Source organism: Pongo abelii, chromosome 13, assembly GCF_028885655.2.
Source record: "Pongo abelii isolate AG06213 chromosome 13, NHGRI_mPonAbe1-v2.0_pri, whole genome shotgun sequence".
Taxonomy (NCBI): Eukaryota; Metazoa; Chordata; class Mammalia; order Primates; family Hominidae; genus Pongo; species Pongo abelii.
The window spans coordinates 127,565,703-127,585,921 of NC_071998.2; the positions used below are offsets into that span (position 1 = coordinate 127,565,703).

Consider the following 20,219-nt stretch of genomic DNA (forward strand, 5'->3'; position numbering starts at 1 on the left):
CACCTCCTGTTGCCGCCCCATGACTGCGGGAGTCAAAGGCGACAGTTCCGTTTAAAAATTCCTCAAAGGGTTTGTTAAGGAACAGTGACAGGGGGCGGGTCTGGGCAGGCCTTGGGGGTCCGACCCTTCTAGATCCTCGTGTAGTGCCCGCCTGCCCGGGGCCTGCACACAAAGGGACAGATGGATGGCCAGATGCAGGCATGGGGGCGCAGGCGGCAGGGATGGGCGTGGGGTTGGATGGTCCAGGCGGCCACCAGGGGCCTTCCTTCTTCGCAGTGGCCGGCCACGTCCCTGGGCCACCCAGGCGGCACCTGCCCCGCAGGTGACTGAGCCCCACCTCCAGAGCCAGCTCCTCAGGCCCACTGGGTGCCCTCCCTGGCCTGCTGCCCGAGGGTGCCACAGGGCAGCCACACACCTGCCTCAGGGTAGGAGGGGGAACGGGGCCAATGGCAGAGGCGCCACCCAGGGTGGCTCCTGGGGTGGAGGGGACGGAGCAAGGGCCCCAGAGCCTGGAGGTGAGCTCTGCACGGCAGGAGGACAAGTGGGCTCTGGCACTGCACGGTGGTGGCGGTGGCGCTGGCGCTGTGAATAGGATCGGTAGCAACAATGGACAGCAGCTGCCGCTGTTCCAGCCGTTACTGCGGGAAACGGTTTTAGGCCTCAGCCTTTCCAAGCTTCCTCTCTGGGTTGCTGGGACACACAACGTGGTTCTCCTCCTTCTCTGGGACTTGCCTTTTGCCCAACCCTCCTCCCCACCCCTCCTCCCCCCTCCCAGGGCACCTCTTCACGCCACACCCCCTCCCGGGGCACCTCTTCACGCCACACCCCCCTCCCGGGGCACCTCTTCACGCCACACCCCCCTCCCAGTCCCCCATCCCACGATGGGTAAAAGGGGCTTCCTTCAGTTGCTCCCTCCCCGAGAGAGACCCTCACTTTCTCTCATTGCCCCCCAAAGCCTTCAAAAGCTCGTGACCACATCCTCCCACATCTCTACCTCCGCACCTAACCCCGGGCCCCGACCACCACCGCCTCCGCCAGGGACATCGGCTGGTCCCTAATCATATTGCTGCCCTGGACTGAGCCCCCTGAGGGAGGCAGGCAGCCCTCTGGGCAACCCAAGGGCCCCCACCCAGCCCTGGCTCAGCCTCTTTGGACCTGAGCTCTTCCCACATCAGCCCTCGCTGGGATGCCCTTCCCAGGTGGGGATGCCTCAGACCTTGTGGGAGCACGGCCTCTCAGAGGAGCCTTCCTCGGTCACCGCTGCCACTGCAGCTCAACTCCTTCCTGACCTCTGACACTGGAAGGGACCCTGCTGCCTCGTTCAAGGTCAATCCCTAGGCTGGGAACAGCATTTGTTCCCTTAACCCTAAGGACAGGCCCACGAGATAAATGTATTCCCGACCCCACACTGCAGGTGAGAGAATGGGGCTTCAGAGAGTTCTGGTGCTGATGGAAGCCGGTCAGCTGCTCTGCGGTGCATCCATAAATCATGAGGGCTCCAGGCCCACTCGACTCTCCCGGAAATGGGGGTGGGGACAGTGTTTCAGAGGGAAACTTTTCTCAGGTCCTCCAAGCTGACCTCAGCTGTCTTTATTATAATTTCAATATGTGAAAATCAGAAGGCAGGTGAACATCCCCGGGCCTGTGGCCTTCGGTAATGATAAAATCAAAACAGCTTTGGCTAAAATTCAGAACACTGCATTCCAACTAACCGTTCATTTCAGTGACAAGAAGGCTCCTTCCTCCACCAACCGTGTCATCGTTGCACCCGAGAAGTCCATGCCCGTCGCGCTGTCCAGCGTCCAGCCCACCCTCATTGCCACCTAGGAGCTGTAGGAACCCTGGGTACCGGGCCTCAAACCTGGGGTTCTTGGCACCTGGGAGCTGTAGGAACCCCGGGTACCAGGTCTCAAACCTGGGGCTCTTGGGGGAGGGTCCCCGCCGCCACGCGATTTGTTTCTGGCCCCTCAAGTGCTTCTAAACGCACAGGCAGGGTCAACTCCAAAACACAAAATTTTAAAGATTCTGGCAAAGCACGCAGGATGCGCTGAGAACGACGGCCCCTTCACTACAGCGTGAGAAACTCAAAGTCACCCAACCAGGACAGGGATGGAGGGAGAGCGGGGGCCGGGTAGAGCCACAGTGGCAACCGTGAACAGGGTCCCCACATGCTCAGAGGCCCCCTCAGTGACAGGGGGGATTACAGATGGGGAGGGGGAGAGGCCTGGGCACGGGAACATTCTAGAAATGAAGAAGAAGGCTGCAATGTGAAGAGTCCTCCCCGAGGGGTTGCTCCTTTGGTCAGGGAGGTGCCCTTGGGGAGGGGAGATGCTGATTCCCTGGGGTGAGTCCTGGGCCGTCCAGACTCTAGGCTGTGTGTGTCTGGGTCTGTGTGTGCTGGTGGGGGACTCGTCCGTCCAGACTCTGGGCTGTGTGTGTCTGGGTCTGTGTGTGCTGGTGGGGACTCGTCCGTCCAGACTCTAGGCTGTGTGTGTCTGGGTCTGTGTGTGCTGGTGGGGGACTCGTGAGCTCAGGTGCTGCCAACATGGCCCTGTTGGCCTGACGAGCTGCCCCTGCTCCGCCCAGCTTGGACGTGGACCATGACTGTCCAGTAGAAACAATGAGAGAGGCCTAAAGGGCCAACCTGACCTCAGAAGGCTCTGCCACCCCATCTCTGGAGGGTCACCGATGGCCCGGGAAATGGTCATAGTGTGACAATCAAGCCAAGAGGTAGGTTTCAAGGCCGTACATCTTGGACGGGCCCAGTGGCTCACGCCTGGAATCCCAGCACTTTTGGAGGCTGAGGCAGGAGGATCGCTTGAGGCCAGAAGTTCAAGATTGGCCTGGGCAACATAATGAGTCCCTGTCTCTCCAAAACGTTTAAAACATGAGCTGGGTGTGATGTCGTGTGCCTGTGGTTGCAGCTACTGGAGGGAAGGAGGGGCTGAACTGGGAGGGTGGCTTGAGGCTGGGAAGTGGAGGCTGCAGTGAGCCCAGATCGTGCCACTGCACTTAAGCCTGGGTGACAAAGGACCCTGTCTCAAAACAAAGCAATACATCTCCTAGAAACCCAACCCTGGGGGCAGGGGAGGTGGGGGCGGGGCGTGGTGTTTCCTGCCTGTAATCTCAACACTTTGAGAGACTAAAGTGGGAGGATTGCTTGAAGCCAGGAGTTGGACACCAGCCGGGGCACCAAAGGAAGACCCCGTCTCTACCCCCACCCAAAAAAAAAAAAAAAAAGCCGGATGTGGTTCCAGCTGTGGTTGCTGAAGTCCCAGTGACTCAGGAGGCTGAGACAGGAGTTTCACTTGAGTCCAGGAGTTGGAGGCTGCAGTGAGCTATGATGGCACCACTGCACCCCAGCCTGGGCAACTGAGTGAAACCTTGTCTCAGAATAAGCAAATAAAAATAAAATTTTGGGCCGGGTTCGGTGGCTCACACCTGTAATCCCAGCACTTTGGAAGGCTGGCGGGTGTAAGTCTCAGCTACTCGGGAGGCCTTGGTAGGGCAGGAGAATCGCTTGAACCCAGGCGGCAGAGGTTGCAGTGAGCCGAGATCCCGCCACTGCACTCCAGCAAGGGGGGCAGAGCCAGACTCCGTCTCAAAATAAAATAAAAAATTATTTTTTAATTAAAAAGATAAACCCACCCTGGGCAAAATATGCGTGTACACCACGTAGGAAAAGCCTGGAAGGAGCATCAGCAAATGGGGTCTGGATAGAGGACCTGCGTGGCCGTGTCGGGGTTCTGTTTTCCAAATTCTCCACAATAAGCATATGTTATCTTCGTAACAAAAAATCAGCCATGCGCGTGAGTTTATACACACTGAGCAAGGCCAGCCAGGACCCTGGGAGATGGGACTGGAGGAACCCAGCGGCCACCCGGGTCTCTCTGTCCCGAGCCCCGGTGGGGAAGGAGGCAGCCCCTGCCAGCCATGCTGCCTTTCAAATGCCTGGTGGGGTCAGGGCTCGGTGTGCCCACTGGCGACATCATCTCTGCAGGCGGTGGCCTCTCCACACACCGTTGCTGCAGAGGTCCCAGGCCTGAATGTCTCAGCCCCCTGAGAGCCTTGCCACAGCCAGCCCAGCCCTCCCTCGGTTCTGAGGCCGTGTCACCTGAAGGACTAGGGGGACCCCGCCTGCCCGTGTTCTGACGCCAGCCTGGGCGGCAGGAAAGGCGCCCGCCCGCCCATAAAATTCCCGGCTGCCTTATCCATCTCCAGCACGATCCCAATCCCATCACCATCAAGTTTCATTTTGACTAATGGGACACTTAGTTTAATGAGGAGAATTTGCATAAGAGGAGCCTGCTAATTAAATTTTAAACCTTGTCATTCCGAGGATTACTGAGCTCTGAACAAAGTGTTCGCCAGGAAGAGGAGCGAGCCCCACCCTAGGAGAGGCCCGGAGCTCCCTGGTGTCAGCTGCTGTCTGCCCCGCAGGACGCGTTGGGTGCCTTGGGCACAAACCACGACGGGCCTCGCTGCCACAGCCAAAAAGGAGCTTTCGTCAGGCCTAGGAGTCTCAGGGCCCTAGATCCCCAGGCAGCCCCCAGGAGGGGCCTGGCTCCAGGGCCTTTGCCCTGAAGAGGTGACTTCAAGGGCCCTCTGGCCACACCCCTCTAGGGTGCTGAACGGGGAGTGGGGTGGCCGTCTCCCAGGGACAGACCCAGGGGAGTAAGTGCTGTAAGGAACCGCCTGAGGTGGGGCTCCCGGATGACCCACCGCCCTTTCTGCCGTCCTCCCCCTCCCCCTGCCTCATCCCAGGGTTAGCCCTCTCGGGCTCAGAGCCGGTGGCGTCTGGCTGGTCCTGCCACCCCTCTCCTCTGGGAGACCTAGCTGAGCCTTCAAGTGTGGCCATCCCTAACGCTCAGCCACCCACCATATCTGCAGCCAGCGTTGTTCCCCAAGCAGAGGAAGAAAATGGGGAGGGTGGCGTGAGTCATGGTGTCACCCCTAGAACATCACAGGTCTCAACTTCTGACCTCTCTGAAGGTCTGACAAAGCCGGCAGTCAGGGCGGGCCAGCCTGAGGACCAAGCTCTTGCAGAGCTTTTGGCTGAGGACAGGACAGAGCCACTCTATAAATGACCACCAGGCACAGGCAGTCAGTGGGTTTGGGGGCACTGGAGAAGCACATCCCTGCTGGGCCCCAAGGACCCCAGTTCCCTGCCCACCTGGCTGGGCTCTCCCAAGTCAAGGCAAACCTGTGGAGACACAAGCCTTCCGGGGAAGCCCAGGGGCTGCGGGAGGTGGGTAAGGACATCCTGTCTGACACAGGCCGGCCGTGATCAGGTGCTGGGCACAGACACGCTGCTGCCCACGGCTCAGCCCTGTGCACAGGCCAAACCCACGTGGTTGACCTGTGCCGGAGAGGCTAGCGAGGCTCAGTCCTGCTGCCCTGGGCCAAGACTTTTCGGAGGGGTGAGGCGGGGAGCGGCTCCCAGAGATGGCAGCTTTTGGAGCCAGGTGGGATGTGGCCCGCACCAGGCTAACCACAAGACTTCCCGTCTGCCTCTCCCACTGGGAGGCAGGCTCATCCTCCAGGGCGGCCTGGGAGGGAGTAATTTTAATTTTAATTGAGGTAAAGTTCACATCACGTAAAATGAACCACTTTAAAGTGAGCCCTGTGCAACCATCACCACGGTCTCGTTCCAGTCCAGCCACAACCTCCCGCACCTATGCTCTGGGAGAGCGTGGGGGATGTTTGTGTGTGTACTGTGCAGTGGGTGTGTGACCTCTTGGAGAGTGATGAGTGTGTGGATGAGCAGATGTGGGTGTGCAGGTCGCAGTGGGTGTGCCCTTCACCCACCCATCCCAGGCTTTGCCTCGGCGAGCCCCACGGTAACCCTGGGAAGGAGATTGTACTTGCTCTTCACAGACTCAGAGAGGCTGAGCGGCTCGTCCACGGTCACACAGTGTGGCCGGTGAGTAGCATGGATAAGAAAGATGGGGGGGCCAGTTCTCCCGAGCCAGTGCTCTGGGGCCTTTTCTGCCCAGGGCGTCCCACCATGGCTCCCCAGCTCCTGGACCCACCCAGCCCCGACGATGTGACCTGGGGACCCCAGCCCTCCTGAGATGGCACCCCAGGATAGTGTAGGGGGAAGTGTGTGGAATTGGGTTTGGAGGGCTGTGTGGCAGCTGGGGCCTGTGGCTCCCAGGCAGGGCCGCCCCCCACAGCGCTGCATCCTCTCATGCACCGGCAGGGCAGACTCTGCCTGGGGGCTGCAGAATCCGGAGTCTTCTCCTAGGTTTGGCCTTGGGCTCCATCCTACACCCTGAACGTGACAGCTGCATCTTCGTCTCATACCTACTTTTGAATGCCAAGAGGGGGCTCCGCTGGTCAGGACGGAATATTTTTATGGTAAAAAATGACCGGCAGTTGCATCAGCTCCAGGAGGGTGGGAGCCGTCACCCGAGGTCGCACAGGCAGACTGATGAAAATTCTGCTTATGAAGTCGCTGCTCCCCCATTAATTAGGGGGGAGGGGCCCTCCGGCGCCACCGCACACTTCGCCCACGGCCAAAAGCTTGTCAACATTTTCCACGAAGAATGAAAATGTAAATAACTTTCAGATTATTCAATGTCACCAAGGTATGGAAAAAGGTCGCCATACTGGGTGTCATTTATCTCGTTGTGGATTTAAAGAGCTTTTTTCTATTAAATTTCTTAAAATTAATGTTTTATGTTGCTCAGAGTAATTTAAACAATTATGGGCTTAAAGAATTGATCATTACAGCCCGTGGGATTTAGCGCTGCAGGCTGATTCCCCTGAAAAACCTCTGATTTATCAGGGCTGCTACTCGACCAGGCAAGCCGGGGGATTTGGGCCCCCACCCGCTCCTGTCCACCCTTGGGGAGGGGGCTGGACCTGCCGGCAGATGGTGAGGAGGGAGAGGAGGGGAGGGCAGGGGGTGTCCCTGCTCTTAGGGAGAGGGAGGGGTGCCTCTGTGACTTCTAAGGCATCCCCTGATGCGGGAAGGTCCTTTGGGCTAAAAGCAGCTCTTCGTGTGAATTTCATATTTAAGAGAAAAGAATCCCTTTTAATGTGTTGGTTGAAATTATTTTATTATTCAGATATTTAAGTTGGATGATATAATACAGTTGCCAGATTCAAAGTTAGCAAGCCCCTCCCCCGTCCCGCCAAGAGGACGCTACCCAGAGCCCTGTGTCCCCCCCACCCCCCGCCCCCGCTGCAAGGGGGATGGGGTCCTGGGCAAGGGTCGGTCCCCTCTGGTCAGGGACCCCCGCTGCCTCTCGGGTCGGGACCCCAACGAGCGGGGAAAAAAAAAATGGCAAAACGCGTGCCGGGAAGCACGACCCCGGCCCCGGCTCCCTGCACCCCCGGCTGCACAGAGCCCTCGCCCTCCGGGTTCCCTCTGCCAGTGACGCCAGCAGAGCCGGGCAGGTCCCATCTCGGGGTTTCCCCGCGCCCGGACGACCCCTCTCCCACTGCGGCCCCGTCCCTGCCTCACCCGCCGCCCCACCAGGGTCCGAGACCGGGAGACCCCAGCCGCGGGCGGCACATCAGCCTTCGACCTGCCCCCGCACCTCCCGCTCCGCGGGGAGACTGGGCGCCAGGAACCCCGAATTCGGGGCTGACAACCCGAAGGCGCGCAGCTAAAGCTTCCACCGTCCGCGAGAAGGCGTCTCCACCCTGGAAGGAAGGGGGCCGGACCCAGGGAGGATGAGGGGTCGCCTTCTCCTTCCCCTCACCTCGCTACAGCCCAGAGCCCGCAGACAGCCCCGCGGCCCAAGGTCTCTCTCCGCCTGAGGTCTGCAGCTCTAGCTGGGCGCCCCCCGGCCTGGCGGGGGTCCAGGTGGGGGCCGCGGCCCTAAGTCTGATTCTGGGTTCGCCCTCGTGGGTACGGAGCAGGAGCCGGAGGAGGTCGGAGCCCGCGTTTCTGTCCCTGGGGCGCGGGGAGGTCACAGGGCTCCCCCCAGGCCCGCGCGGGGCGGAACCGGGTACGGCCGGAGCGGCGCGCGCTGTGTTCCGATCGGGAACCTGAGGCCAGCGAGGTCACGCAGACAAGCTCTCCAGGGCACCGCGGGTCTCCCATCGCGGAGGCCGCCCCCGCAGGCCCCGCTCCCCGCGCTGATCCCGCCGCGCCCCCCTCCCCGCGGCTCCCAGGGCGGTGTCGGGAGCAGCCCCGCCCCCACTCAAAGCGGGGGCGGCCACGGGCTCCGGGATTATCGACGCGCCGCCAGCTGGAGCGGGCCCGGGCGGGGGCTGCTGCGGGCGGGGTCCCCGCGGGAACAGTCGGCACTTTATTAACCTGTCAGCGCCTAAAAGGTCCCGGGCGGCCTGGGGGAGGGGCCGGAGGCCGGGGCGGGGTGGGGGCGCGGCTGGGGGATTTGCGCCCCCTCCTTGGGGCTGCCCCCCGCCAGCCCGCGCTGCACCCCGGCGGCCGCGCCCCCTCCCTGAATTCCGCCTTCGACCTGGGCCCGGAGCCGCTTTCCCCCGCGGGCTGCCCGTTGCCCCCGGAGAGTTCGGGGTCGTCCCTCCAGCGCCCGTCCCTGGCCGTGGGGCCGCTGGCTGGAGTCTCTGCCCTGGGGACACCGCCGCCGCAGGCCGGCCCCGAACCTCGCACTTTCCCGCCGGCGCGCCTTTGCTCGCACTGGTCGCCGTCCCCACGCGCCATCCTCGCGTCCAACCCCATCTGCTTCCGCGCTCGGCTCCAGTGTTGCCTCCATTCCCAGTGGCCGTCGGGGCCCTTCTCCCTTCCCAGGACCGCCCTGGTGATCCGCGCGTCTCTGCGCTTCCCAGGGGTGCCCGGTGCCTCCTTAGACACAGAGTGGCTGCCAGAGCCTGGGGGTCGAAAGCCATGCGCCACAGGGAGGGAGGGAGTGGGGGTGGTGCTGGGGCAGGTGGGGCTTGGGAGGACCCGACAGAAACCCCGTTGACCGCCTGGGCAGCAACCCTCCTTCCCCACAGCAGGGTTGGGGGGGGTGGGGGGGGACCCAGGCCAGGACAGGCCCTTTCCCCCTCTGGGCCTCAGTCTCCCCACAGGCAGAGGCCGCTGGGCGGAGCACAGCCAATTCTAGAAATGTTTATGGAATGAACAGATCCAGGAGCCTGCCAGAGCCCCTGCCCGTTTTAGCCCTGCAGACCTGGGGTCTGTGGGCACCTAGAGGTCAGCAGAGGTCAGGGTCAGGGCAGACTGGACATCAGACCCTCTCCCTGCGATGTCTCTCAGAGCTCCTTTGCCCCAGCCCCATCACTCCCAGACCCCAGGGTTGCCCAAGCCTGCATGGCTGAGGACAGTCTCCCGCTCTTTCCTCCCAAACTTCCCTCCCCTCTTCCCCCCTTCCCTCCCCTTCCCCTTCTTCCCTCCCCTTCCCCTTCTTCCCTCCTCTCTCCTCCCTCCCCACTTTTTCCTCCCCTCCCCTTCTCCCTCTTCCCTCCCCTCTCCTCCCTTCCCTCCCCTTTCCCGGGCCTTAGCTTTCTCTTCTGTGAGATTGAGGGGAGAGGCCGCTGTGGGACTCAGAAGAGGATGTGCCTGACACACATCCCAAAACGATGAAAAGGACGTCCCTTAAAAGACAACTGTTCCCTTGGCCAGGTGCGGTGGCTCACGCCTGTAATCCCAGCACTTTTAGAGGCCAAGGCGGGTGGATCACCTGAGGTCTGGAGTTCGAGGCTAGCCTGGCCAACATGGTGAAACCCTGTCTCTACTAAAAATACAAAACCGGGAATGGTGCTGCGAGCCTGTAATCCCAGCTACTTGGGAAGCTAAGGCAAGAGAATCGCTTGAATCCAGAAGGCGGAGGTTGTGGTGAGCCGAGATCACGCCATTGCACTCCAGCCTGGGCAACAAGAGCAAAACTCCATTAAAAACACACACGCACACACACACACACACACACACACACACACACAACTGGTCCCAACCAGTTCCCCCCAGAAGATGGCTGGTCCTGGAGAGACTTGGGGGTCTGCAGCTCAGAGCAGCTTCCCTTGGCCACATTCTGGAGGGGCCTCCCCACCCTTACTGGGGGAACTGAGGCCAGTGCAAAGGTCCCCATGAAAGGCACTCCCCGGCTCCTCCACCTTCCCTCCCCCTCCACTGAGAAATAGGGAGCCCAGGCTCCAAGGGGGCTCCTTCCTTCAGCCCCCACTCTGCTCCAGGGAGACCCTCACAGGAAGAGACCCTCAGGAAGGAGGCCCAGCCCTCCCATCCTGCAGGAGGAAAGGCCGAGGTGGAAGGGCCAACCCTGCCTGCTTCTACCACTACCCCTATAGGAGCACTCACCTGGGGGTGGGGGTGGGGCGCATACAACTTCTTTCTGCCCTCTGAGGGGACTGTCATCACTCTTTTCTCTTTACGGCGGGGGTGGGGACGGGGAAGCAGGGCTCAGAGGGGTCGAGCCCCCAGCCCAGGGTGACACAGCAAGTTAGAAGAGCCAGGATTGGAATCCAAGCTGGAGAGACGTCCATGACCATGAGCCTGGTCACTCTACCAGCCTATGTCCTGGGGTTGGTGCCAGCTGCAAGCTGTGAGTGGTAAACATGGCCCACCCCCCACCCCCATCATGCTCTCTGGACATCCCAACCCCTGCCTCTCCCAGGGACAGGGTGTGGAGACCCCCAACCCCTCCCCTCCATCAGGAATGGACGGGCTGTTCCCCCCACCTCCTTCCAGTGCTCATGAGCATGGCCAAAATCCAGGGGTAAAGAGAGCCCAAATTCATACTAGGTGTCAGCCCAAGCAACGAACTAGGGGGACCCAGGGCCCCTCCAGGGCTGCCTCTCAACATTCACAAAATGTTCCCCACACCCAACACTCCCCAACCCCCACAGCCTCAAAAAAACACGGGCCTTCCATTGACTGTAACTGACAAATTTATTGAAGTCTTGGAAAGAGCTGATCACCCGAGAATAAATAAAAGACACAGAACATTCACAGAACCAATAGGTAGCTCGAGATTCAGGTTTGCGGGAGTGACTTTGACTTACACACAGGCCAGCCTTTGTGTCTGGGACACGCACAGCTGCAGGCGTCTCCCAGAAACTTCTTCCCAAAGGATCTGATGGAGGAGGCAGGGCAGGCTCAGAGGAGCCCCACCCTTCTCCAGCGGGGAGACTTCCCAATCTGGGGCTGGGAGAGCCAGCTCCGGCAGGGCGGGCAGGCTGTTTGGCAACGGACATCTGTGGGTGCAGCCTGGACACCAAGGGTCTGGGGTGGGGTGAGGAGGAGACCCTGAGGGGCTTAGAGAATTGAGCTTGGAGAGAAGGGGCCCCAGACATTTTTGCCTCCTCCACAGGATACTCGAGAACAGAAAGATCTAAAGACCTGGGGATTGGGGAAAGCTGCTCCCGGGGAAGGCGGGGCTGGAGGCAGGGAGGCCCCCCGTGGTCTGGGGAGGGAGGAGGCCTCTCCCAGAGAACACAGGTGTGTCCCCGCCTCTGCAGCCTCCTGCCTCAACAGGCAAGGCCAATCTCCGACCTAAAGAGGGAGCCTCAGGATGACGGCTCCGAGACACACAGACCCTGGGAAGTGAAAGCACGATTATGATTTCTCAGTTTTAGAGATGAAAGTGTTTTTCCAGCCCTCAGGCTATGCTGGGCTGGGCTGCGCCTCAGCAAGGTGACATTTTATGTCTAGAAATAGCAGCAAGTGCTCAGTTAATTGGTCAATAAAGGGGAGAAATTTGCTTACAAAAAAGGCCGGCTTGCTGGGAGGCCACCTGGCGGGCCAGCCCTGTGTCAGAGAAGGGGCCAGGTGGATCCCTCAGCCCCCAGGGAGGGAGCTGTGCGGTCGGCAGTGGGAGGCTCCGAAGGCACCAGCCCTCCCTTGACACCCTGGCCCCACTTCCTCGGAAACTCCAGCAGCCCCGAGCCACCCACTCAGGGGCAGCTCCCTCGTGTCCGGTGCAGGGTGGAGCCGGGCCTGGGTCAGAACTGAGCATGGTCCACCTCATCCAGCCAGGAGGCGGGGCTGGCAGGGAAGTCGGGGTAACCCCCGCTGCTCCCTGTGGATAGGTCAGAACTGGGTCCGTTCCCTGCCAGCACCCTCATGGGTGGGGGCCCACCGGGGGCTCCCGGGGGCACAAGACCCAAGCTGGTGTCTGGGTACACCAGGCTGGAGAGGAGGGGCTGGGGGCCAGGGAGGCTCTGCGGGGCGGCGGGGGATGGGGGGACACCGTAGGGGCTGCCAGGACGCAGATCTCGGTACTGCTCTGGGCCTGCCAGGCCTCCATGCTCCAGGGAGAAGTTGCCCAGGGCTCCCGACGGCCGGCCCAAGGCCTGAGTGGGTTCCCCCAAGCTCCCGTAGAGGCCATTGGCCGGGCCCATTTCCGCCAAGGAAGGCTCATCTGCAACAGAAGCAGAGGTTCAGTCAGCGCCTGCCCTCCACCTGCGGCCCCTCAGAGTCCCATCCTGCAGGCGGAGGCACCCCTGGGCCGGAGAAGGAGTGGCTGCCCCACACCACATGACAGGTCAGCACAAGCCCCTTCTGCTGTTGGAAGGCATGGCTGCCCCTGTCCCTGCACTGCCCTCACCCCTGATTCAGCCCGGGTGTCTCAGGCCTGGTGGGATCAGAGTCAGGAACAGCCCAGCCAGGGCCCAGGCTTTCAGGACCAGCCCCACAGCAGCCTAGGAAGGGGGCACAGATACCACCACCCACATTTTGCAGACAAGGATATTTAGTTCCAGAGTGGCTGAGTGAGTAGCCCAAGTCACAAGGCAGCCCAAAAGAGTGTCTTGTCTACATTCTGAGGATGGGCATCAACGGATGGGGACGCAGCATCGCCGGTGCCGGGAGAATGAAATAAATAATCCAGGCCCCACAGAAGGGTATGGAACCTTCTCTCCCTGACCCCAGGTAGCCCCCTCCCCCAACTCCAAGCAGCTGGGACTTTGACTCAGTCTTTCCAGAAATGCGCTGCCCATTCTCCTAAAAAATCACTGCAAGGGCTAGGAACCAGAGAGACGGCCTGGACACGCCCACCCCCCCATGAGAAAGCCCGTAGGCGCCCAGCTTGGGGACAGGTCGGGCCACAGGGATTGTGTCCCCACCAGGGGAAAAGCAGTGGTCCGCAGGCCACCCAGGGCGGGGAGGGTGCTGGGGGAGCAGGTTCTGTAAGTGAAATGCTTTTGAAAGTAGAACTTAAGGAGTCCACTAACTCCATGGGAAATTCAGATCCGCAGGTTCCCTGCGACCCCTGCGACCCCTGCGACCCCTCCGATGCGCGCTCGTCCCTCCCCGAGCTCCGCGATCCCTCCGCCTACCGGGGAAGGAGACCTCGGCGTCGCTGTCCTGCCCCTCCTGAACGCTGTCCTTGTCCGACTTGGAGCCGCCGCGGGAGCGCTTCATGTTGCGGAAATACTGCCCCCAGCGCTGCCGGCCGGCGTCCTTCTTCAGCCTCTTCTCCTTGGCCCGGCGGTTCTGGAACCAAACCTGGGGGCGGGGCGGGGTGAGCGGCCGCCCGGCTCTGGGGGGACCCCCAAGGCGGCGGGCGGGAGGGAAGCAGGGGCGAGCGCTGACCTGCACCACGCGCATGTCCAGGCCGGTCTCGGACGAGAGCTGCTCGCGCACGTGGCGCGCCGGCTTGGGCGAAGTGTTGTAGGCGCTCTTCAGCGTCTCCAGCTGCTTGGCCGTGATGGTCGTGCGCGGCCGCTTGGCCGTGGCCTCGGCCTCTGCGCGGCGGGCGAGCGGTGAGGCGCGGCCGCCCCTCCGGCCCCAGCCGGATCCCCAGCCCTCCCACCCCGGCCGGCGCGGGGACGTCGGGGCCCCAGGGGCCCACCCCCAGCCCGCCCCACAGGCTTCTCGGAACGCGCGGGCGCTGGGAGCGATTGGCAAAAACGGGCAGCACCCGGGCCGGGGTGGAGGGGGCGCCGGCGGGGGGCGGGTTCTGCTGCGGGGGTGGGGAAGGCGTCTTCCCTAAAATCACACCACTCTCCATGGCGCCCCCGCCTTCAGCCTTGGCTCCCTACTCCAAGCACCCTGATTTCCCCGCGGGCTCCCCTTTATTCCAAGGGTGTGGGTATGGCCCAGTCTTCGCGGCCAAGAATTTAGGGCAATAATTCCGACCAGGGGTGAAAAGCCGCACCCTTCGGACCGAACGAAGCGGTTCGGAGCGCGGGTCGGTCCCTGACTCCGCCGCTCCCGGCCTCGGCTTCCCGCTGCCCACGTCGCCCTAGCCCAGGCCCCCTTAGTGAGCGCTTGGGGAAAGAATTTCCCCGGACGCCCCCCCGGGCCTGGCCTCAGCCCCATTTTTTCAGACCAGGAAAGGTGGGAGCGTCGTCCCCTCGGCTGACCTCGCTGCTTGGCGGTTTCGTAGTCCGCCTTGCACACGAGCCGGCTGTCCTCCATGAGGTAGAACTCGTCGCCCGTGGCCAGCTGCCGCTTGCACACGACGCAGGCAAAGCAGTGCAGGTGGTACACGAAGTCCTGGGCGCGGCGCACCACCTGCGTGGGCGGGATGCCCAGCTGGCACGCGGCGCACTTGGTCCCGAAGCGCCTGCGGGACGCACAGGGCCGGGCTCAGCGCGGAAGCGCAAGGCTCATTTCGCCCCGAGCGGGTCAGAGAGCGGCAAGCGGCTGCCTAGGAAGGCAGCCCCGGAGGAAGGCTCTGTCGGGCCCTGCAGGGTGGTCGCCAGCCTGGACGCCAGGGCAGAGCTGCCCACTCCCACTGAGAAGGGAACCTCAACCTCAGAAAGACCTCGGGGAGCCCGGCCGCCACTGCCTGCAGGACCCATGCTGGATCTGGGAAGGTGAATCCGGAGGGAGAGGACCTATCTGGGGCCAGTCTCTCACACCCCACAGCTGGAGCCATGAGGGTCTCTGGGCTGGAGCCCCCGGGTGCCAGCGTTAGGAACTAAAACATCACCAATTTCGGAGGGACTAAGTCCGGTAGAATCCTACAAATATGGGTGTATCTTCTCTAATGACTGCTTCTGTGATTTAGGTAATAAATTGCTTTTTTTTTCCAAATAATACTTGCTGATGTCCCAGCCAGGCCCAGCCACCCAGGGAGCACCCATGGAGAGGCCCCACCCTTAATTTGGCCAGGCCGCAGGGTGCCCTGCCTGGGTGACAGGAGAGGGCTGGGATTGCGAGAGACGCGGGCTTCGAGGGCCCGGCCTCGGTGACTGTGAGGGGAGGAGTCCCTGGGGCAGGTGTGTCCTCTGCTCACACACCGAGGCCCTGGGGTGGCGGAACTCCAGGCCGCCTTTCCCTGGGGCGGGCGTGCCCTCCGCTCCCACACCGAGGCGAGGTTTCGGGGCTCACTTGAAAAAGTCGTCCTTGCAGTAAACGCTCTCCCCTCGGCTGAAGCAGCGCTCGGCCAGTGGCGTGTGGCAGTCGCTGCACTTGAGGCACTTGCTATGCCAGTGGCGGTCCAGAGCCTTGAGGATGAAGCGGTCCAGGATGTGCTGGTCACAGCCAGCGCACAGCGGGATCTCTGTGGGCACGAGGAAGCTCTGGGTTACCTTGTAGACCAGGAGGCAGTGAAGCCACCTTCCCACCCCAAAGCAAGCCAGCCTCCCCTCCAGCCCCGCAGGACTCAGGGCTGCTGAGGGGTCCTCCTTTCCCTACACACTCTCTTCCCCAGCCAGCTTAAGTGGCCCTGCAAGTTCCGGGGGTGCACAGGCACCGCATTCTATGGCAGGAGCCAAGGGGGAACTGACATCGGTCTAAAAATGTGTGTGTGAGCAGGAAAGCAGCCCGGGCCATTTCACGAGGCTGAATACTCAATTACAAATGTTGCCAGTGCCAAGAAGGGTGCATGTGGAGCTCAAATGAAAACCCCACCCCAGGGGGATCTGCTCACTGAAGCCGGGCAGGAAACATAGGGAAACGGGTCTTCACCATCACCCGGAGCTGGGGCACCCCATAGGTGTCTCCTTCATGTTAAGCGTCATGGCCACTCTTTCTAGGGACTCCTCGCAAATGTGGCTGCCCCGCCTGGTGGCCCTGTCTGCAGGCCTCCGGGGTAAACATCAATGCCTTCCCCATCATTGGGCAGCCGCAAAAATACTTATGAGTGGACTGGACAAGCCGATCCACTGCCTTTGTGTCAGGCATGGGTGCCCCCAACACCGTCAGAGTTACTCAAACGTCTGGCTTCCCGCTGCTTCTGCCCCCCACACCCCACTTCGGGACTGCAGGCCCCCTGGAGGAACCACGCTGGGGAGGTCCAAGGGTGCCCTGTGGGAGCCTTGAGTCTGTGAGTGGGTTTTCCAGGTGTCAAGGGCTGAGGACTCCCTCTTCACTTAGAAAGAGTCTCTGGAAGAGAGGAGTGCCCGCTGAAGGGACCGGGATCTACTGACATATTGCACCCGCCTCCCTGGCTGTGGACCCCGCCGGCTCCAGCCCATCTCCCAGTGGGTGAGAGACACCAGAAAGGGGTTCCCTCGACCTCCGGCGGAAAAAACTGGGCTCCGCCTCCCCCCGCAGTGGCGGGAAACTGGCGATGAATGCGCCCCGCATCCGGCAAAACCACAGCTCCGGGTGCGGAGCGTTGAGGACCCGCTGCGCGCCCGGGGTCCCCATCGTGGGCAGCGATCGCAGGGCGGCGAGGACCCGGCATGGAGAGGGGCGGCCCGACAGGCCGACACAGAGCGGATTCAGCACGGCGGACCGGACAGCTCCTCGGCCGCAGCGCGCCGCCGGAGCCCACGTCGGGCAAAAGCGGCCCCAGCCCACCCCGCGCCGCGCCCGCGACCCCAGCCTTACGCTGCATGGCGACTCCAGCCCCGGCGGGGTCTCCTGTGTCAAGGATGGCGGGGTCGGCGGAGCCTGGACGCCAGCCCGCCCGCTCCGGCCAGCTCTCCTGAGCGCGGGTGCGCAGTCCTCTTTCCTCCCTCCCTCTCTCCGCCTCCTAGCCCCCGCGGCCAACCCCTCCCAGGAACCGTCGAAAAATAAATAAATAAATAAATAAATAAGTAGGGAACTGCAAGCCCCCACAGCCTGGATGTAACCCCCTTCCCGCTGGTCGGTCCCTGTCACTCCCCACTGGCTCCGGGGCCTCCTTCCCCATCCTGCGGCTCCAGCTGGCCCGGGAGTCGAGGAGAACTGCCCAGGTTCTCTAAGAACCAAAGTGCTGGGAGCTAGAGGGGTGCCACCAGGAAATTGGGGGGCCTGGAGAAGAGAGGCTTTTTCCTACAGACGGGCCCTGAGCGGGGATAAACCGAGCAGGTGTCTGTGGGCGCAGACGTTGAAACCTGACTTCAGGGAGACCGACGGTCGGAGTTCAGCTCGACCTTGGCCCCTGCATCTGACTCTGTTCCGCTGGAACGTGGAAAGAATCCGGGTGGGGCGGCTTTGGGGACCCTCCTGTCCCGTGGTCACTGCCCCGCCACTGCTCCCTGCGCCTCTTCCAGCCCAGGGAGCTGGCTCAGGGCTGCAGAGGTCTCCTAAGCCCACCCTGGACCCCCGAGAGCTCCCCGGCCGGAGCAGCGCAGTGCCACAACCTCACTCACTACCTGAGAACCCAGGCCAGGGGCCCCGAAACAAATACAGGCTGAGGCGCCCAGGCGCGGACGTTCCGGGGTCGTCGCACCCACTCCCGCCCAGATCCTCTAGCTCCTGCCAGCCTCCGCGGCCAGGCCCGGAAAAGCCTGAGGATCTCCGGGTCTCCCCGGTGCAGCCGCTGGGCCCGGGCACCCACCTCGGCGCAGGTCCGCCCTCCGCGCCAGCAGCGCTAGCAGCAGGTCGCCTCCCGCCGACTCCCGGGCCGGGCCCAGCTCCCCGCGCGCCTCCATGGGTCCCGCCGCCCGGCGTCGCCACTCTCCGGTCCCGAACTTTCCCGGGCCCAGCGACGCCACCCCGCAATAGCCCCGAACCAGCGTCCAAGCGACTCCGGGTGCTGCTGGGCGCTGCGCCCACGGGCCGCCCTGGGGCCCGGAGCCTCTGGCCAAGCGGAGGGCGGAGCGGCCGGGGGGCGGGGCCGCGGGGCGGGGCGGGGCTGGGGGTCGCGGAGACCAGCCAGGGCCACTGCGGACTCTGCGCGCCTTTGCGCCCGGACCTGCGGTGCCCAGAGGCCGCCCCGCGTGCCCGGCCCGAGGACGGGCTTCCCGCCAGCTTTCGTCCCGGCCCCGCAGCTTCCTGCGCCGGAGCGGGCCGGAGGCAGAGGCCTGAGCTGGAGCACACGCCGGGAGGGCTAAGGTTCCCGGGAGAGCGGTCGAGAAGGCAGCCGGGTCCTCCCGTCGCTGAGGTTTGGCCTCGGGAGCAGCAGATGGTCGGCAGGAGCTCAACCCGAAACGCAGAAGGGGTGAGTGTGGCGCCGAAGGCTGCGTACCGGAACCGCAAGGTGCCAGACCGATCCCAGATGCTAACAGGCTTCTGGGCTCCACCCCTGGAACTGCGGCCCCGGATTGGGCTCAGGGAGGAAGGGCAATCCTTGAGAGAGAACAGGCTCTGTGTCCTGGACACGCAGCCAAGACCTCGGGTCGTGGGGGGCCGAGCTGGGGAAGCCCCAGGGCACACCTTCCATTTCCAGCCCCCAGCACTCTGGCTCCATCGGAACACGGTCCCATACCTGATATTTCAGCCCCTTGCCCCAGTCCACACAGGTGAGCTCTCCAGAACCTACCTGTCCTTGCAGGCAGAGGGATGCACCCACCCCTGCCCAGAGGGCCCTGGGCCAGCACCAGCCCTGGGCAGCCACCCCGGGAAGAACACAGCAGTGGGTGGCCCTCAGCAGCACAGGACATGGCAAAGGCAGGGGGGCTCTGGCAGCGCGCAGAAACACACAGGAAGTGTTGGGGGACCAGGGGCTGATGACATCCTCCAGGTCCCTCTCCCTGTGGGTCTCACAGCAATACTCTGTCCACTCTGCCTATGGCTTCTGCACTGTGAGCTTTAAGGGCCCAGGCCCAGAAGGATGGGTACAAGAAACCACAGTCCCTCCCTCCCAGCTCCCAGCACGTCCGATGTGTCCGTTTTGAGCAGTGGCCCGTGCAGCCAGCTTTCTGCCCCTTCACTTTGCACAGCACTTGTTACCCGAGAAGGGCCAGGGCAAGGACACGCGGGTGCAAAGCCAAGTGTGTGGGGGCTGTGCTGGGTGCAGGTGGCTGAGTGTCAGCTGCTGCCGAAGGGATCAGGGGTCGTTTGTGGTTGGACTGGGGAAGGGGCGGCGGCAGGTCAAGGAGGCGGCCCACCCTGCTGGCATCTGGCCAGCCCTCCAACAATGCCTCCATTATTTCCCAGCGTCCGTGGTGATGGAATGGCCCTTGGGGAGGGTGGTTCAGGCGGGAGACCCAGGCTTGGGTCCCCTGCTGTGGGGTCCAGAGGCCTGGGCCGGGCTGTGTGTAAGAGCTGACGGGCACTGGTCACCGGGGGAACCTGGCACCCCTTGGTCGGCCCTATCGTCCCCCAGCGGTGCCTGCGATGCCCCCTTTTTTTCTAGGGGCCTCCACTCCAACCGCTGTCCCGCACTCTTGCAGGCCAGCCTCAGGCCCTCCCCGCCACCCTGGGATCTGGAAACTCACTCTGCACTGTTCCCATCTCTGTGTCCCGCCTGCAGAGCGGCGGGACTTTCTTTGCCTGGCCGCTGGCCCTGCACGCACCCCCTTCCTCGCGCCTCTGCTGCCCTTGCCGTTTCTGTCCTCGGTGTCCTGCTGGGGCTTACCCCGAGTCCCGCCCAAGGTGCAGACGGCGGCGGCCCCGGGCCTCTCTCGGTCGCGCTCGAGCCCCGTTTCCAGCAGCATCGCGGCCACCAGGCCGAGTGGCGCGAGCCGCGCTCCTCCTAGGTCAGCGTCCCCCGGAGGGCTCGCGGCTCCCAAGTCCCGCCGGGTGGTGCGGAGCAGGGAGCCCGGGAGCCACAGGGCCGGGCGCTGTCCGCGGTGCTGAAGGAGGCGCCCGCTGCCCGCCCCGCCCGCGCGTCCACCCACCTCCCGGGGCCCCTCTCGCCGCCCCGGTCCCCACCCCCGCCTCTGCCCCCCTCCCCAGTGCTCAGGCGGGCAGCGTCAGGCGTACCTCCCTCCCTGGCTGGGTTGGGCCGCACTCGGGGCAGCACCCGCCCTCGGCTGAGACCCAGGGTGGCCGCTCCCGCTCCTCCCTAAGCTCCAAGCCCCGCTGAGGCGCTGGGATTCGCCGAGTTTCGCAGCAAGCGGGTCGTCCAGCCGCAGGGCAGGAGGACACTGACCCTACCCTTCTGGCGTGCAGCCTCTGGAAGGCAGTGCCCAGGCCGTGCCCCGGGGCGGCCCCATGCCTGATCACCTCCAGCCCAGCGCTCACTGGGGCACCCTCCTGCAGGTGTTTCGCTGGTCAGGGAACT

The 20,219-nt window shown here is 63.2% G+C and overlaps 1 protein-coding gene across 3 annotated transcripts; it reads right to left on the reverse strand.

The window, feature by feature from the left end:
• Positions 1 to 10,821: 10,821 nt before the first annotated feature.
• On the reverse strand, positions 10,822 to 19,815 carry LHX3 (LIM homeobox 3). Of its 3 annotated transcripts, none has more exons than XM_024252750.3 (6): positions 19,572 to 19,815; positions 15,230 to 15,401; positions 14,257 to 14,459; positions 13,484 to 13,635; positions 13,228 to 13,396; positions 10,822 to 12,311 (listed from the first exon to the last, which is right to left on the reverse strand). In XM_024252750.3, exons 1-6 carry the CDS (start codon positions 19,648 to 19,650, stop codon positions 11,893 to 11,895), a joined length of 1,194 nt encoding a protein of 397 aa, XP_024108518.1. In that variant the 5' UTR covers positions 19,651 to 19,815; the 3' UTR covers positions 10,822 to 11,892. The 3 variants fall into 3 exon arrangements, with proteins under 3 accessions (XP_024108518.1, XP_054376885.1, XP_002820429.1); XM_054520910.2 differs by lacking the exon at positions 19,572 to 19,815 and adding an exon at positions 18,534 to 19,125; XM_002820383.4 differs by lacking the exon at positions 19,572 to 19,815 and adding an exon at positions 17,610 to 17,703 and having other exon boundaries at positions 10,830 to 12,311.
• Positions 19,816 to 20,219: the final 404 nt, after the last annotated feature.

Coding starts and splice junctions, on each gene's coding strand:
- LHX3 (XM_054520910.2), bottom strand. CDS start 18,654: ATGTCCTGTGCTGCTGAGGGCCACCCACTGCTGTGTTCTTCCCGGGGT. Junction 15,402..18,533: donor CCCTCTGCCTGCAAGGACAG/GTAGGTTCTGGA, acceptor TCGTGCCCACAG/AGATCCCGCTGTGCGCTGGC. Junction 13,397..13,483: donor TGGACATGCGCGTGGTGCAG/GTCAGCGCTCGC, acceptor CCCCGCCCCCAG/GTTTGGTTCCAGAACCGCCG.